Source organism: Conger conger, chromosome 6 (assembly GCF_963514075.1).
Source record: "Conger conger chromosome 6, fConCon1.1, whole genome shotgun sequence".
NCBI lineage: Eukaryota > Metazoa > Chordata > Actinopteri > Anguilliformes > Congridae > Conger > Conger conger.
The window spans coordinates 23,939,733-23,958,071 of record NC_083765.1 but is presented as its reverse complement, the minus strand read 5'-3'; the positions used below and the strand labels follow the sequence as shown (position 1 = coordinate 23,958,071).

General features: G+C 45.9%; 1 protein-coding gene and 7 non-coding genes across 8 annotated transcripts in view; 1 reads left to right on the top strand and 7 right to left on the bottom strand.

Annotated features, from left to right (window-relative positions):
• The window catches only part of cntln (centlein, centrosomal protein), a 42,675-nt gene that overhangs the window by 6,480 nt on the left and 17,856 nt on the right, over positions 1–18,339 (top strand). Inside the window, exons 10-22 of the mRNA XM_061245896.1 lie at positions 373–486; positions 1,210–1,338; positions 1,474–1,595; positions 2,101–2,217; positions 3,733–3,833; positions 5,539–5,633; positions 8,330–8,400; positions 8,464–8,877; positions 9,009–9,066; positions 9,816–9,921; positions 10,887–11,113; positions 15,254–15,412; positions 16,753–16,850. Of these exons, the coding sequence (XP_061101880.1) occupies positions 373–486; positions 1,210–1,338; positions 1,474–1,595; positions 2,101–2,217; positions 3,733–3,833; positions 5,539–5,633; positions 8,330–8,400; positions 8,464–8,877; positions 9,009–9,066; positions 9,816–9,921; positions 10,887–11,113; positions 15,254–15,412; positions 16,753–16,850 (1,811 nt within the window). The remainder of the gene's footprint in view (positions 1–372; positions 487–1,209; positions 1,339–1,473; positions 1,596–2,100; positions 2,218–3,732; positions 3,834–5,538; positions 5,634–8,329; positions 8,401–8,463; positions 8,878–9,008; positions 9,067–9,815; positions 9,922–10,886; positions 11,114–15,253; positions 15,413–16,752; positions 16,851–18,339) is intronic.
• On the bottom strand, positions 7,099–7,170 carry trnae-cuc (transfer RNA glutamic acid (anticodon CUC)). Its single transcript has one exon. It is a non-coding gene; the product is annotated as a tRNA-Glu (tRNA).
• trnae-cuc (transfer RNA glutamic acid (anticodon CUC)) lies at positions 7,964–8,035 on the bottom strand. Its single transcript has one exon. It is a non-coding gene; the product is annotated as a tRNA-Glu (tRNA).
• trnat-ugu (transfer RNA threonine (anticodon UGU)) lies at positions 10,522–10,594 on the bottom strand. The gene has a single exon. It is a non-coding gene; the product is annotated as a tRNA-Thr (tRNA).
• trnat-ugu (transfer RNA threonine (anticodon UGU)) lies at positions 14,446–14,518 on the bottom strand. The gene has a single exon. It is a non-coding gene; the product is annotated as a tRNA-Thr (tRNA).
• Positions 14,745–14,817, bottom strand: trnat-ugu (transfer RNA threonine (anticodon UGU)). Its single transcript has one exon. It is a non-coding gene; the product is annotated as a tRNA-Thr (tRNA).
• Positions 17,626–17,698, bottom strand: trnat-ugu (transfer RNA threonine (anticodon UGU)). Its single transcript has one exon. It is a non-coding gene; the product is annotated as a tRNA-Thr (tRNA).
• Positions 18,090–18,162, bottom strand: trnat-cgu (transfer RNA threonine (anticodon CGU)). Its single transcript has one exon. It is a non-coding gene; the product is annotated as a tRNA-Thr (tRNA).

The window sequence follows — 18,339 nt, the reverse complement described above, 5'->3', positions numbered from 1 at the left end:
GATTGGCTAATGATTTAGCGGCTAGGTTAATGATGTGGTGCTGTGGTAGCTAGGCTAATGATATTACGACATGGCGGATAGGTTAATGATTTAGCAGCTAGGTTAATGATGTGGTGCTGTGGTAGCTAGGCTAACGATATTACGACATGGCGGATAGGCTAATGATTTAGCGGCTAGGTTAATGATGTGGCGCTGTGGTTTCTAGGCTAATGATATTACGACATGGCGGATAGGCTTATGACATGGCGGATAGGCTACTGATATTACGACATGGCGGATAGGCTACTGATATTACGACATGGCGGATAGGCTAATGACATGGCGGATAGGCTCATGACATGGCGGATAGGCTAATGCTTGTTTGTGCTACAGGAGCGGTTGAAGAGGAGGAGTGGGAGGAGGGAGAGTGTGGAGGCCGAACAGAGTCCATTAAACTTGAGCCCAACACCAAACCGCGACACACAGACTAACCTGCGGATATCACAGGTACCAAACACCCACCTGTCCACCCACTCACCCACACACTCACACACTCACATCCTGCTCATTCAGACAGTATTGGGCTGGAGGACTGTGTAACTTGTGACCAGAGGGGGCAACCTTGCACAGCCAGGCTCCCTTGCTGACTAAAAACCCCTCCCTCTCTTGGCAACAGCCAATTATACGATCTGAAGTCATATCTTTCATTACCTATCTGGTCTGTTAATCCTGAGCCTTTATTCCAATATTATCAAGAAAAAGAATTTCCCTGCAGTTACACAGTCCTATTAACAGTAACCAGAGAGCGATTAGACCATCCTTTCACCCCTGCATTGTGAGGAGGCTGGTATTTCTGTGTCTATAACCTCAAGTCTTCCCTAATGGGACAAGGTTATTGTTTGAGAAATAATGTGAATGAATGTGCTTGTTAGCCTGTAGCAGGGGAAGCCCGCTGTGTTCTGCACAACCTGTGGCCGTCCCTGAGGTGTGCTGTTCTATAGGCGTTCAGACTGAGCATGCTCAGTTGCAGTGTTCCATTTTATAGGCGTTCAGACTGAGCATGCTCAGTTCCAGTGTTCCATTTTGTAGGCGTTCAGACTGAGCATGCTCAGTTCTAGTGTTCCATTTTAATGGCATTCAGACTGAGCATGCTCAGTTCTGGTGTTCTGTTTTATTGACAGTCAGATTTTTGCTTTGCGGTGCTGTGAGAGGCTGTGGTTTTTCTCCCAGGGTGCATCTGTGCAGCGCTCCCGGTCGCTGTCCCCGGGGAGTGCCAGTGGGGGCAGGATGGGGCCGTTCGCAGCGCTGAAACGGGCAGAGGCCAGGGTTCAAGACCTGGAGGATCTGCTCCGGCTGAAGGTGAGAATGCACCTGCCAGTGTGTGTGCGTGTGCGTGTTTACAGCATCATAGCAGGTCCTAGCAGGTCCTAGCGGGTGTTTATGACATCATGCACGGAGAAGGCAGAACTGAGGGGAGGGGCTTTTGTTTGACAGACAGAGGAGAATGCAGAACTGAAGCTCGCCCATGAGAATCGGCAGGAGCGGCTGCAGGCACTCCAGGACAATTACAAAACCGTCAGAGAGCAGCTGAAGCAGGCTGAGGAGTCCCAGGACCAGTAAGAGCAGCTTCCCCTCACTCCCAAAACACTATCGCCTAGCAACAGATCCACATCCGTTATCACTTAGCAACAGATCCACATCCGTTATCACTTAGCAACAGATCCACATCCGTTATCACTTAGCAACAGATCCACATCCGTTATCACTTAGCAACAGATCCACATCCGTTATCACTTAGCAACAGATCCACATCCGTTATCACTTAGCAACAGATCCACATCCATTATCACTTGGCAACAGATTCACATCATTTATTAATTGGCAACAGATCCACTTTATCACTTAGCAACAGGTATTTTAACAGTGCAGTTACTTTAAACAGGAATAATTGCATCAAAGGTAAAAACTTTGTGTTGGGGACTATAAGCTACACTGAAGGTGCTGTCTCTAGGTTTGTTTAACGCTGTGTGTTTGTGTGTAACACTAACTTTGCATTGGTTTGTTTAACGCTGTGTGTTTGTGTGTAACACTGTAGCTTTGCATTGGTTTGTTTTCCTGCAGCCCGAGGCCCAGAAAGCAGAGAGCCCAGCCCTGGGAACTCCGTCATGAGAACAGCGACGGTGTCTGGAACGAGCTGGCCTACTTCAAACGGCTCACTAAGAACCTCAGCACTGAGAAGTGAGTATGTACTTCAAACGGCTCACTAAGAACCTCAGCACTGAGAAGTGAGTATGTACTTCAAACGGCTCACTAAGAACCTCAGCACTGAGAAGTGAGTATGTACTTCTCTTCTCTAATAACCTCAGCACTGAGAAGTGAGTATGTACTTCTCTTCTGTAAGAACCTCAGCACTGAGAAGTGAGTATTTACTTCAAATGGCTCACTAAGAACCTCAGCACTGAGAAGTGAGTATGTACTTCTCTTCTCTAAGAACCTCAGCACTGAGAAGTGAGTATGTACTTCAAACGGCTCACTAAAGAACCTCAGCACTGAGAAGTGACTATGTACTTCTCTTCTCTAAGAACCTCAGCACTGAGAAGTGAGTATGTACTTCAAACGGCTCACTAAGAACCTCAGTACTTAGAAGTGAGTATGTACTACTCTTCTCTAAGAACTTCAGCACTGAGAAGTGAGTATGTACTCCCCCCATTTCTCAAGCCATTTTCTAACTCATTACAGTTGTGTTTCTGGTGCTGTTATCCTCACTTCTTAATTGTTGCTAAAGGCTAGGATAATTTGGACATTATAAACAAATGAAAGTAGCTGTAGACAACATTTACACTCAGACAAAAAAAAAAAGACATTGAGCTGTCGTAACTCAGACAGCTCTAAGATGTATGATTTATAAAGCTCTGTGAGTAACCACAGCAGACACCATCCTGGACTTTGACTTTAATGAAGCTTAATAAAGATCTCTGCCCTTTCTGGTTTCATCTTTAAGGCATTTGGAGTAATGAGGGTCCTTTGTCCTTGGTACAGGACTAAGATATATGCCTTTGAAAGCCCAGAAGAATGCCCTCTGTTCATTATTCACAAAACTTCACCATACCACTTATGACTAATGAATTTTGCGTTGCTCAATGATATTTTATGCTATTGTTTATTTCAAGCACAATGCAGTGGTATGCATATGCTAATGCTAACGTTGTGCGCCCAGCAGTGTAATGCAAATGTTAATGCTAATGTCATGCACAGTGTAGTATAATGCACATGCTAATGATAACGTCATGCACAGTGCAGGGTAATGCTAATGCTAGCGGCATGCACAGTGCAGTGTAATGGATATGCTAATGCTAACTTCATGCACAGTGCAGTATAATGTGTATGCATATGCCAATGCTAACGTCATGCACAGTGTAGTGTAATGCATATGCTAATGCTAAAGTTGTGCGCAGTGTAGTGTAATTCATATGATAATGCTAATGTCATGCACAGTATAGTGTATTGCATATGCTAATGCTAACGTCATGCACACTGTAGTGTAATGCATATGCTAATGCTAACATCATTCACAGTGTAGTGTATTGCATATGCTAATGCTAACGTCATGCACACTAGTGTAATGCATATGCTAATGCTAAACATCATTCACTGTGTAGTGTATTGCATATGCTAATGGGTACTTCATTCACACTGTAGTGTAATGTGTATGCTGGGCAGTGCAGGGTTGTTTAAGGTGTTTTTCTCATTCAGGGCTAATCTGGAAGAGGAGGTGGACGTGTTGCGTGTGCAGGCGGCCGTGGACAGAGTCGCTGTGCAGGAGATGCGCATGTGTCTGCAACAGGAGCGGGAGGGTGAGAGTCATTTTGGGGACTGGGGGTGTGGGGTGCTGTGGTACATGGTGGGTGTGATATAGCAAAATGGCTGTATGTCCAAAAAACAAATGTAGAATCAAACCTGGCAAAAAATTGTCATTCTAAAATTGTAATTCTAAACTGTGTGCAGTGAAGCCAGGCTGCATTTTAACCCATTATGGACTAAGGCGCCCTATAGAAAACTCATAGAAAGGCCTATGAATCACAATGCATTTAAACGGTCATGTGACTTGAACAGTCACATGATCAACTGCTGGCATCGCATCCGTCTGTTAAGGGAGATGTAACGTGCAGGTCCCATCCGCCCATAAGGGGTTAAACAGGCAGCCAGTAGTTTAGTGGCTAAGGTGCTTGACTGGGCCCCGGAAGGTTGCTGGCTCAAGCCCTGGTGTAGCCATGATGAGATCTGCGCAGCTGTTCCCCCACATTGATGCGGGGGGGATTGTCCCCTGCTTCGTCTGTAAGTTGCTTTGGATAAAAGCGTCTCTGAAACAAAAAGCTGCAAAGCACCCACGTCCGTGCATTGATTCGTGTGAGTCCCATCCAGCTTCATCAGGGGAAAAAGTTTGACACATGGGGAAAAGGCAGCACTGAGATGAAAGGCGCTAACATGGGGAGGTTGTGTCTCCATACGTTACAGGATAGACATTAATGTGCGCTAGAGCGTTGGGGCCAGGGAGACAGGGGCTTTATATGAAGGCAGCGATTCCCCAGGGGGATCGTGGGCGAATATCCGGTGAGTTCCACAGTGGCCGGGCTCACTCATCCTCTGATTGGACCTGACGCGCTCAAAAGACAAAAGAAGGGGCTAATTTCACCTAACAAACTCCCACGTCACTGAATAACAAGAAGGGATGTCGACCTGTCGAGCAAACCGCTCCTCTTCGTCCTCAAAAGGTCGACTGGCCAGGGACGTTTGGGCATAAATATTTAACTTAAGCTCATTCGAAAAATTGGGTTCTGAATACCGTGTGACTGTCATGTTTAAAAGCCAGAAAGTTTGCTCTGAGTTGAGGATTTTACTTATTGTCTTTAAAGTGGTGCACGAATGTAGCTAACGTAGTCCTGTATGCCTAAACATACCTGTATGGGGTGACATTGGCTCAGGCGGTAAGATCAGTCTGGCAGTCAGAGGGTTGCCGGTTCGATAAGTGTCCCTGAGCAAGACACCCAACCCCCAATTGCTCCTGATGAGCTGGTTGGTGCCTTGCATGGCACCCAATCGCCATTGGTGTGTGAGTGTGTATGAATGGGTGAATGGGAAGCATCAATTGGACACTGCTTTGGATAAAAGTGCTTTATAAATGCAGATTCTCTCAAGCTCCGTCAGGCTGGACGGGGTCTGAGTACTTTCTGAAGCCGCTGTATATTTAACATTATCTGATATTCAGGCAGCTGTTTTGTGCTCCACGTTCATTTGGGCTGTATATACTGGAGATGAAGAGCATTTTTACTTTTTGCAGATGAACCAATTGTATTTTGACTAAAGAACAGATGCAGATCCTGAAACACCCCGTTCAGTATGCGATTTGATTCAGTGTCCTTGGTGAAAGTTGACCATTAGAAGCCTGTCCCTGCCTGGTTTCAGGGGGCAGCGGGTGTAGGAGTGTGCCGGTAAAGAGAAGCTTGTTAGTGTTCGTTAAGCCTTTGAGGAGGTGATGGAGTGCGCTTTGTTCCCCCACAGAACTCCTGCAGAAGGAGGCTGAAGGCGCTGGGGTCACCTGCTGCAGCAGCCCCAAAACTGCTTCCCTAGGGGGGACGGCGGATAACGCGCTGCAGGTACAATGCACACCTATATAGACACACACGCAGACACACACACGCACGCACGCACACACACGCGCGCAGACACACACACACACACACACGCACACACGCACGCACGCACGCACACACACGCGCGCAGACACACACACACACACACACACGCAGACACACACACACACACACACACACACACACACACACGCAGACACGCAGACACACACACACACACACACACACACGCAGACACACACACACACACACACACACACACGCAGACACACACACACACACGCGCAGACACACACACACACACACACACACAAAATGGCTTCCCCAGAGGCAATGGAGAACCACGCACTACAGGCATACTACACTCCTACATGCACACACACATACACACACACACACACACACACACATACACAGAGCCCCAAAACAGCTTTCCCAAAGAAAAACGCACTGCAGGTATACTGCAGCTCTCCACTCCTATATACGCATACACACCTACCTATCTATACACACACATACACACACATACATCTGCACCTCTACACTCCTATGCACACACACACATACATTATGCACACTCATAAATGCACACACACTTTCTACTGTACTATACTATACTATACTATGCTCCGAACACTACTTGTAGAAGATACTCAGATTGTTTTGAACTGCTGCTTATCAGACTAGGCCCTCAGATAACAGGCTTAATAGGCATATTATAGGAAAACAGGAGAAATTTAGATGAAACACAGCGGTGCGTGTATGTACAGGACCCAGATGAATGAGCCGTTTCAGGGTGATTTCCTGCAGATGATGCCAGCGCCTGTGTGCCAGTAACGGCCATATGGACGCATAATGGAGGCTGTCATTGCCTGTATTAGTGAATGACAGGCGGCGTGTTAAATGTGCTGTGCTGCAGGGGATAGGCTGGGCCTAATTCGTCCTGGGGAAAGGAGGTAATTGAAGCGATTTTTCGCCCGACTCTGCGCGGATGTCATACTCTTCAGAGCCGGGTGTCATCAGCCCTGCACGGAGAGCGATTGTGTTTGAAATGGATCAGACCCAGGAGAGACCGACTCAGCCCGCAGTGCAGTCTTTAGTTAAACACTCGTCTCTAACTGACTCTGCAAAGATCTAACTGAGCCCAAATGCTGATATTTAATCTGCTCTGAAAGGATCTTTCACAAAGATGAAATCCACTCCACAAAGATCTGTCACTCAGCCCAAATCTTTAATCCACTCGGGAAATCTTAACACAGAGATGAAGCACATGCTCTTCCGCCAGCCAGGAATCAAACCCGGGTCGCGAGAATGGGAATCTTACACGGTACCTCGACACTACTGCCCGCTACTGTTGTGTCTACAACATGGAGTTCTCATGAGAAGCTGGAGCAGTGTGCCAGGATAACGTAGACCTGTGTTACAGTGTCATAGTATTATTTATAAACACCAAAACATCAAAAGGTCATTCCCTGACCGGGAATCGAACCCGGGCCGCGGCGGTGAGAGCGCCGAATCCTAACCACTAGACCACCAGGGAAGGTTGCTTCTCTGATTTCACAGGGTAGGGTCCATGTGTCAAATTTCACACTGCATTCCCAGAACACTTGGGACATATTTGTGATTGAACCACACTAAAACAGCTTGGAATAAAGAAAGAAGTTGCACCAGGGCCACTGTCTTCACACATTCGCAAGAGTACCAAAAAATTTAGTTGCTCTAAACAAAGTCTGTTGCTCCAGCCGGGATTCTTGTGTGATCCCCCTACACCACCGAGCATCTGCTCCCTAGAGTAGCCTTGAGCAGCTGCAAAAGTGTGGAAGGATGATGCAGACTTGCTACAGGGTCATACAGGGTCTGCCTTCCATAGCTGAGTTGCTAGCTTATCCATTCATCGGTCAGTGGTTCATATCAGGCTTGAAGGCGTGCTTTCTGTTTTGTTTTGTTTTTTTAAATTTTTTTTTAGTTAGTCATGGAAAACTGCTAGTCATGCAGGAAAGGGACATAGGACAGGTGTCACAGCAAAAACTTCTGCTTCTACTCCCGCCAGGTGTAAGACTTACTCATTAGTGTGGCAGTTTAGCCAAAAGGCCTCAATTGTTTTATACATTTGTGGAACGCTAAAAGGTATATGATAGACAAGAGCTTAGTGAGAGCTAAGGGAAGGGTCCATGTGCCAACTTTCATGCTGCACAATTAAAAAACTGACAGCCATACCTTGAATTGCATTGACGCAACAAAGAGCACTTGAGATGGAACAGCACTTGAGATGGAACAGCAGAAAAACAGCGTGGAACCATTAATGCACGGTCTGGCAAAGCATCAAAAGGTCGTTCCCTGACCGGGAATCGAACCCGGGCCGCGGCGGTGAGAGCGCCGAATCCTAACCACTAGACTACCAGGGAAGGTTGTGTTTTTGGTAGAGCATGTGTGCTCTAATTCTTTCTTTGACTAGTTATGGAAAACTGCTAGTCATGCGGAAAAGGGATGTTACAGCAAAAACGTATAAATATTTCTATTACTTTAGTATTTTATATTGCAGATGTTACAATTTCTGTGGCTAAAGAGGACAATCATGTAAAATGTAACCCAAATACTTGTTGTTCTTTGAGTCCTTGTGATGAGGGCTCTCCTGTATAGAAGAACCTGGTCTAAAATGGTGGACTTCATTTTTTCATGGTTCTCTTTGGCCCTCTCAGGTCGAGCAGCTGCAGAAGCAGGCTTGGTCCCTGGAGAAGGAGGTGGAACTCCTGCAGCAGACCAATCAGGAGCTGTCCGACGCTCGCGAGAGGCTCCAGAAGAGGGCGTGGTCTCTGGAGAACGAGGCGGAGAGCCTCCGAGCGGCCAACGGGGAGCTGTCGGAGACCCGAGAGCAGCTGCAGACAGCGATGCTCCGGCTGCGCAGCCAGGCAGCCGCGCGGCAGCAGGCGGACCGGGCGTGGCAGCAGGGCGTGGTGCAGGAGCTGGAGGGGCAGCTGGGGGCCTGCCGGAGGCAGCTGGCCCAGGTGAAGAGGGACGGGGCCCGGGTCAGGCAGCAGCTGCAGAGGGCCCGGCAGGAGCTGGGGCTGCTCCGGGCCGCCCGCGACTACAGCCTCTCCAGGGCCCCAAAAGCCCATGGAAACGCAGCCATCGCCAGCGCCTCCTTCAGGGGGTCATCACAGCCACGCCCTCCTCGCTGTAGGGGCAGGACACGCCCAACAAGCCCGAGGGCCAATAAGGATGGCTGGGAGGATATCAGCGCCGAAAGGTAATTTACCTGTACTGCTCATTAATACCGATGCAGGTGACTTACCTGTACTGCTCATTAATACAGATACAGGTGACTTACCTGTCGTGCTGTAATGGCTATGTAAGTGAATGTGGTTGGTCTCTTTCCAGTGACAGTGGGGAGGAGTATACAGACAGCCTGAACAGCCCACTTCCTGTCCGGACACAGGTTCGCATAGCCCACTTCCTGCCATTTAGAATACAGTTGGTCATGAATTAAAATTCATTGTAATGTTTTGTTTTACATAATGTAGTACATTAAGTTGAGATTTGGCAAGGATTTAATATTATATGAAAAATAATAGGAATAATAGGAATGCTGAGTAGGAAATGTACTTCTGTTTGGAAATGCATTTGTGATTTATAAAACACTGAAGGCTGCCAATTGGGAGGCAGTGCACGCATGTGCCAGCTTGTGTGCATCTCTTCAAGCTAAGTAAAATGAGACTTAGGGGGGATTTAATTGAGGCTTTTAAATTCATTAAAGGGATTGACAAAGTGAACTACAGGCGATACTTCAGGGTGAGCTTGGTTAGCAAAATGAGGGGGCATAAATGGAAATTGGCAAAGGACAAATTCCACATTGACATTAGGAAGTGTTTTTTCACAGAGTCGCTTTGTTGAACAGCCTGCCAGGGCATGTAGCAGAGGCTTGATGCGGTACTAGATACTATTTCGGTTTTGGGTAAACTAAGCAGTAGGTGGTAGGAAATGGCGACGCAGGTGAACTGCCTGTTCGTCAGTATGTTCTGTGTGAGCCGACAGCGGAGCACGTTGACGCGCTGTGGCCCTGATCAAACAGCGGCTGATCAAACCCCGGCGTGGGGCCGTGCCGCTCTTTGATGTGACTACAAACGAGGGCTGCTCTGCGCTCCGAGGACCGGCTGCTGAGCCCCATTACGCTCTGCCCCGCTGCAGACGCCCTGCGATCGTCAGAGCAGGGGCTCCTCCCCCTCCCAGCATGCACTGCAGGCCAGAGATGTGAAGGACGCGCGGCCGGAGGCTGGCAGAGACACCGAGCCAGGTAATATAGAGATATCCCCCAATACAATCACTTCCACTGATGGTCTCACTGGGGCTGCTTTAAAAGCAGAGGTTTCTGAACCTCATTAGCCCACTTTTTTATGAGGATCCCCTCCTTATTTACAATACAACTTGATATCATATTCAATTGTGACAATAAATTATTTTTACATACAGCTCAACTGTTGTATATTTTAGATATTTCAGTGCAGTATTAGTGGAAAGTGAATAATGTTAAAACACAGTGATTTAGCACAATTCATTTTCAAGTTAACTTTCACAGGTATACACTCAGTGAGCACTTTAGTAGGTATTTATTGTAGACTTTACTTATTGTTTTTTGCGGCTGTAGTCCATCCACTTCAAGGTTGATGCTATTGTTCAGTGGGTCATGCTAGTTGCAGATGAGACTGGGCAAGGGGTGCTTGTTAACTGGCAGAACTAATCGACAATGGCGGCTCTTAGAAACCCCATATTTGATGTGTTTTTACTGTTTTGTAATGAAACTGGAAAAAATAATTTGTTGCTTCCTCTCATAGTTTGGTTACAGGGGCAGTCTTATGGCTGCAGCCATGTACGTTTGTCATGCAGAAAATGACCAAGGCCCCAGCGAGATTTGAACTCGCGACCCCTGGTTTACAAGACCAGTGCTCTAACCCCTGAGCTATGGAGCCCTACCTGTTTTGCCTGTTAGCTCATAACATTAGATGACTTAAGCAGTGAGCTGACAATTGCCCAATATTTGGCACACAACTTGTCCCACTATGTAATTTCCACAGAACCTTCAGTTGCTTTTCGACGAAAATGATGTGGATGGCAACTAAGTACCTTGGTGGATCGTGCTAGCAAATCAGCCAATCATGAGGCAGCAACTCCATGCATAAGAGCCTGCAGGCATAGTCAAGAGGTTCAGTTCTTGTTCAGGTCAAATGTGACTAGTTTGTACCAGGTGTACATGTTTCCTAGGCAACGTACAGGTGCAGCGGGGTTGGCGGGGACGCAGGAGAAGGGGCGGGCTCTCCAGGGCCCTGCAGCAGCGGATTGGCTCTCTGCAGCAGCAGGTGACCGTACTACAGGCCGCTAGGAAAGCCGCGTCGAGCAGTGCTCAGGAGCTGCAGCTCGCCCAGGACAGGATGACGTCACAGCTGAGTGCCCTCACGCAGAAGCTGAACGCCAGCAAGCAGCTCTCACAGGTGCCAACCCTCCAATGGCGCTCTCAGCACCGAACCATATAATCAGCTAATTCACTGGCCCCGAACCCTCCAATCGCATACCCAAGACGCTGAACTGGCCTGCATTCAACACGGCAAACCTCAGCAGCAAACTGTGACCCGTTGTTCTATTTAAAATAGCAGCAGACACTTTTATCCAAAGCGATGTACCAATACCAAGGTCATTATAACAAACTACAGAACAGGCCAGATAAGATACAATTCACATAGAGATTACATAGAGACATTGTCGGATTAGCAATGAGGCCATTCAGTAAGACTGAATCGGCACTTTTTTCAGCAGAGGCTCAGTACATAAATGGTTTGTGACGTCTGTTTAAACTATAATCACAGAATGACGGAGCGGAGCATTTGGTGTGTGTGTATGTTTGCGTATGTGTGCGCACTTGTGCACCAGTGCGACTGTTTGTGTGTGTGTGTCTGAGCTGCGCAGGTGGATCACAGAGCAAACAGCCGATGCGTGGTGTCTCTGTGGCCCCTAGGGGCCCCTGGCCCTGCCACCACCCCATTTACCCAGGGATCAGCCAAATGTCAGAGCCACTCCTGCTCTAGCCTGTGTGTATTTACCTTTCCTCCGCCCGCTGTGTATCCAGCCCCGCGCTCTGATTCCTGTGACTGAGAATGCAAACATATGAAGAAAAATGACACTTTTTTAATTTACGGCCTGCACTTCTACCCTTCTTAGGAGCTTCTTGCAGTGCTTATGAAATGAAATGGGATGTGACTATCCCATCACATATTCAAATTTGATGACATGTAAGGCAGGCGTCTTAAATCATAAACACGTCTTTGGTTTGATATGTTGCTGAATATTACCGTGTCAGACCACGTTGTTGCTTGTTTCATTCTCCAAATACACTACTGCTGGATCATCTTTTAAGCCAGGGCTGGGCTAGTGCCGGTTTTTTGCATTCATTGCTTTTTTTCACGGTGCAATCACTATGGTAACAGGATTTACCTTTTGAAAGCTTTAAAACTCACAGTTCTATCTGTATAGCCTATTTTAAGATGCCATTGCTTCAGCTACAACAGTTCCTTATTTTATAACATGTGTATGGAAAAACAGGCATGGGGGGCTCATCTTCTCTGCATTTTGGAAATCCACAGACTTCAAGAAATAAGGAAATGTCGGTGTCATTTCCACAACAACCGCCCAGCGGACCAAATGCATAATAGTTTCTCATTCTATGTGTTAACCTCTTGAAACATTGATTCTGTCCATTTCTCTGAAGGAATTATCATTCTTGTCTGTTTCGGCATTGTATACTTCTACAAAAGTACTTCGGAATGTTATTATATGTTTTGTGTAGGCTTTCTAGAACGCGATGGGCCCAGGTACGAGCGTCTCTGACCAGTATCGGTAACGTAGTTGCAAAAAAATGCGTTTCCCCATTCGTATATAAGAAAATTCAGTATAACCTCAGCTCATCAAAGAACCGATTACGGACATGTTATTGAAGTGACGACGAAAAAGTTTTTTAGCTAATGACATTGCCATTGATTGGTTTGCGTAAAACAACACAGTATTTCTTTCCAATACGCACGCTTTTTGCAACAGAGCATTTGCAATACGCAGGCTGAGACTGTTACGCTTCGGCAAAAACATGTATTTGACGTTGCTGACGTGCCTAAGTGCAGATACTTTTTTTGTGATTCTGACTCTTGAAAAACAAACCCGAGAAGTCAGAGGAGACCAGGATCATGCCTGTAGTCAAAAATGTTCCGTAAGTAACTTTTGGGTATGTCATTTTCAAGTGGGTAAAGAAAAGGGGCGATAATTAAGGGGATAAGCCGCTTAGTTTCGACTTTTGTATACAGTACAGGAATCTGTCAGTCAATTTAATCAGCTGTGATGTACCGCCGTTCCAAATCACGTTGACTCCTTTGCTACCCCAAGTTTGCGAAACGTGCAATATTTACACCCGGCATCATGTCTGAAGACTTAACGAGGAGTGAGATCAATCAGTGTAATTATTTAATGAATGAAATCAGAGGCAGTTAGTTGTGAGCAGAAGTGCAGTAAAGATGCTCCCACTGATTCGGCTCCGCCCCTCTGGGGTATCGGTCTTTTAACCCAGGCTTCAAACTGAAAATGTTTTTTTTCTCACCTCCTTATTTATGGAAATGCATTCAGAATAAGGCTAGACATCAAACATTTCTATTCCAATTGTTTCCTTTTTTTGCTTTATTACTTCTTTATAATGATAATTATGAGAATTTTTGGTTGGTACACACCCAGGGTCTTGGTATTGATGTAAAAAACGAATCTTGGCCAAGGCTTAGTGGTGTTAGAAGATTTTGTGGAGGTGACTCTGGATCGCTAGGTGTTTTTAACTGTTCCCATGGTGTTTTAATGGTGTTTTTCAATCTGTTGGTGTTTCAGTTCAGTTGGAACAGAAGTTGGCAGTCCACAAGGGCAAGCTGAAAGATCTCTGGGATCTAGGAATATTTTCAGTGGAGGAATGATCAAAGATCCTCCCCAACATGTTCACTAATCCCATAAAACAGTCCAGGACTACTCACTAGTGTTATACTTGTGAAGGGAGGGTTTACATAGTACTGGAAACATGGCTGTGGATAATTCACACCTAAACAAATATTTTTCTGATCAATTGTATTCGTATAAATAATAATATAATTTCCCTTTTTATTTTGACCATACAATATAGCGTGTTACCTGTATTATTTACTTTATAGGTCAAGCAAAGGCCTTCTTTGCTCAACCTTATGAAAGATTTGTATAATTATTCATGTATAAAAATCATAATGCCAGGTCATGGTTATTGTTTGATTATGAGGATGGAGAATCTTCTGGTGTAACTGAAATAACAGTTCTCAATCTGTTCTAACAGTGTCTGAACACACTTATAAGGGTACATAAGTGTATTTGTACAATTTCTACCAATCAGTTCACACTCCCTCTGTGAAGTTCACTGTTCCTAATAAAATTTTTGAGCTCTTTAAGAGCAATACGGCTAATTTCTTTGGAATTGACGCAGTAATTAGTCGCTCTCCAAAGTGACCTTTCTGTCACAGCCATCTCTTACGGAGGAACTGGTCTTTGTTCCTCTTTGTGACAGACGTGCTTAATGGTGGCAGAAGTAAGAAAGGAACAGCGATTATGAGGTCCTGCTGTTTTCTTTGTTATTACTGGTTATGCGAATGGGGACATCAGCAGTTGAAAGGAGAGTGCATAGGCTGTGCTAACAGCCATTTACTTTCACAGCGTGCACTTCTACCTGGTGTATTCCCTTCCTTTTGGCTCCGTATATTTGTCATCTAAAACACATCTAAGGCCCCAGTGAGATTTGAACTCACGACCCCTGGTTTACAAGACCAGTGCTCTAACCCCTGAGCTATGGAGCCCTACCTGTTTTGCTTGTTGGCTCATAATGTTGGATGGCTTAAGCAGGGACTACTCCAAGCCAACTGGCCAACAACTTGTCCCACTATGTAATTTCCACAGAAAATATACGCAGCAACATTATCTGTGCCAGATTGGCTGTATTGGAGAACTGGGCAGAGGCCAATGTTAATTTCTAGTCCATTTGACAGTCTCAACAAAGTACATCTGTTACGCAAAAGACGACCTAGGCCCCAGCGAGATTTGAACTCACGACCCCTGGTTTACAAGACCAGTGCTCTAACCCCTGAGCTATGGAGCCACACCTGTTTCTCATGTGTGCTTAATGTCCTAAAAAACACTACTTCACTTATGGTGTTGGTGGAGACTGAAATGGATTAAATGTTCCTTCGAGGAGCAAGAAGTAGTAGTTTGGAGGCTTTTTTTTTTTTTTTTCGGAAAGTGTGATCCACCTCTCCCCTTCTACCACACATCTGCCACATCTGTAACTGACGTGGCTTCGAACTGACGTTTGAAGGAGCAAGGGCATTCCATTTGCCTAATGCACGTTTTCTTGATTTCCTTGTCTTTACTTTTCTTGATTCTTTTTCTGTAGAAGCTAGGAGCAGATGAATGATCAAGGAAAAAAGAAAAATAAGCAAATGGAATGAGCTCAGTGAAACTGATGTCTGTGTGCATTCTCAGCGGGCAGCCTTGGTAAGTGTGAATGAGTTAAAGCTGTGTGTTTTTTTAAGTAGAAGTTGACCTCTGACCTGACGGCCTCGGAGCAGCAGAGAGCTGAGCTGCAGAGGGAGCTGGAGGAGCTGAGACAGAGGTCCCCTCGCGCCCCCACGCCGACCCCTGACCCCCCAAACACAGCCGAGGCCGAGCTGAAGGGCCTGCAGGCCAAACTGAAGGTCAGAGCCACGGCCGTGTCAAAAAGCTTAGAAGGAGAAAGAAGGCAATCTCAACTATCAGCTCCTATTCAGCTTTAGCCAAGCCGTACACAAGGCCAGGAAGTGCCATGCACATGCGTAGTTACTGTCCTCTCTGAGAAAAGCCAGAGAAAATGTTCAATTACAAGACCACTGCGCATGTTTGATGGTGAACAATGGCAAGATAAATTGCGATTGCTAAATTGGTAATTGCTATGTTAGTGCTATATTTCGCCCAAGTAAACCATCTGTTTTGTGCCTAACAATCTAGGACTGATAGAGTATGGACGGCTCATGGTATTAGACTTTCCCGTACAGACCCGTTGTAAAAAATGTGCTGAGGTCTGCATAAGCAGCGCGGAACAAATTAGCCTCTGAGTTTGACCTCTCTGTTGTTGCTCTCTGGCTGCTTGCCTGTACCTCTCAGTGCCTGTTCTTTTGCTGGTTCCTGGGAGCTCATCTACAGAAAGCACAGTGCCATGCTGCCCCCTACTGTATTGGAGTGTAGGGTTTCTTTCCCCCTGCTCTGTTTTTAGAGGTTTTGGCCCTTGATGTTCTGGTTTGATCAAGGCGTGTAACATTGTTTTCATTGTTTTTGCTCATATTTTCCCTGATAATCCAGCCTGTTGCATTAGCACATTCTTCTGTCTAATTATCAGGGAATTATTACAAAAGAGACCAATTTGTGAAGTTTGAGACTGTTTCTAAAATGTATTTGATGGATAGAATTGCCAAGCAGTGAATATGTATCTACATTGCAGTGCTGGAACAGATCTTGTTTTACATGTCTCAGTGAGGAGAAACGCATCAATATACAGAGTTATGAGATGAAACATGTATAACACACCGTGACACACCGCTGGGCGGGCAGACGGGATTGACACAGGCAGGTAGCGAGAATGAGAGCGGGGAAAGGAGACAGACCGAGAGCGAACTTATAAACGAACAAAAAGGGCTTCATCGTCACCCTCACAGGATCTGAATCAAAACAACAAACTGAAAATAAAACCAAACTGGCTTTCACTTTGTAGCTTTCTTTCTGTTGCTTTTCAGCAGGGTCTCTCTCGCACCTCAGCTCTCTCATCCGTGGTTGCGAGGTCTCAGACGCCTACTGTGGGAGAGAGCACACGTTTAATCAGCCTGGACTAATTTTTCATGTAGTCCAGGTGTGTGCCTACTAAACCAGTAGGCGTGGTCCTCGGATTCCCCTCCCTCATTCCCACAAACCGAGCCCCACTTGCCACAGTCACATTCTCACTCCATCTCTCATGAGCACTAAGTCACTGGATATTAATGCTCTTCTGATTCTGTTTTTTTCTCAGAATGCGTGTAATGAGGCAACAAAGCACACACTGGCCAATAAAAGTCTCAAGACTGAGCTTCAGGCCAAGGACGAGCAAGTGAAAGAGCTGCAGGAAAAGTAAGTTCTGTTATCTGTGAGTCCACCCTCAACCAGATCCACTTCATGTTTTAAACGCAGAGTATCCATTTATACTACATTACATTATTGGCATTTGGCAGACGCTCTTACCCAGAGCGACATACAGTTAATTAGAATAAGTAGTAGACAATCCTCCCCTGGAGCAATGCAGGGTTGAGGGCCTTGCTCCAGGGCCCAACAGCTGTGTGGATCATATCATGGCTACACCGGGATTAGAACAACCGACCTCGCGTGCCCCAGTCATTTACCTTAACCACTACACTACAGGCTGCCCCTGCTGCTGGCTATACACTCACTTAGGACTTATTTCTTAGACTTCTACTGCTGCAGCCTATCCATTCACTGTTATGATGTGTTGCATATTCAGAGATGCTCTTCTGCATAGCACTGTTATTTCCGTTACTGTTACCCTCCTGTCAGCTTTGACCAGTTTGGCCATTCTCCTCTGACGTCTCTCATTAAGGCGTTTCTGTCTGCAGAACTACTGCTCACTGGATTTTTTTTTGTTTTTGCACCATTCTTTGCAAACTTAGACTAGTGTTTGTGTGAAAATCCCAGGAGATCAGCAGTTTCTGAGATACTGTGTTCCTAATGAAGCGCTTGGTGAGCGTACACTGTTACAGTGTCCTACTTTGATCTGCCCTGAATTGGGTCCCAACACCTTCTGTGTATAGACTCCATGTAGGGACAGAAGGGTTTTGGTGAATAGGAGGCCCGCATTGACCACCTCTGTGAGTGATACAAAAATCAATCAAGGTCCCAGTGAGATTTGAACTCACGACCCCTGGTTTACAAGACCAGTGCTCTAACCCCTGAGCTATGGAGCCCTACCTGTTTTACCTGTTCGTTCAGCGTCGTGCTAAACATCACCTATTCCTGACCAATATTTTTACTCAAAACCTCAGTTTACAAAGTCAATGGAACTGAGCATTAGCATCTGAAGTTTATGAGTAGTGTTATCAACAGTCTGCTGTGTGTCTTTAGTGAATAGATGAAGAGTTTTGGTGATTATATGATGGGTTTTGGTTAATGATGTGTTTTGCTGACAACAAGATGAAGGGTTTTGGTGAGTAGACTCAGGGCTCCATATAGGGACAGAAGGGTTTTGGTGAATAGGAAGCCCTCATTGCCCACCTCTGTGATAATGTACATTAGATGGGTTACGACGTTGTCTGAGATCATTTTCCACATGTCTAAAGTCATACAAAATGGCACCCAAGGCCCCAGCGAGAGTCGAACTCGCGACCCCTGGTTTACGAGACCAGTGCTCTAACCCCTGAGCTATGGAGCCCTACCTGTTTTATCTGTTCGTTCAGCGTCGTGCTAAACAACACCTATTCCTGACCAATATTTGTACTCAAAACCTCAGTTTACAAAGTCAGTGGAACTGAGCATTAGTATCTGAAGTTTATGAGTAGTGTTATCAACAGTCTGCTGTGTGTCTTTGGTGAATACATTAATAGTTTTG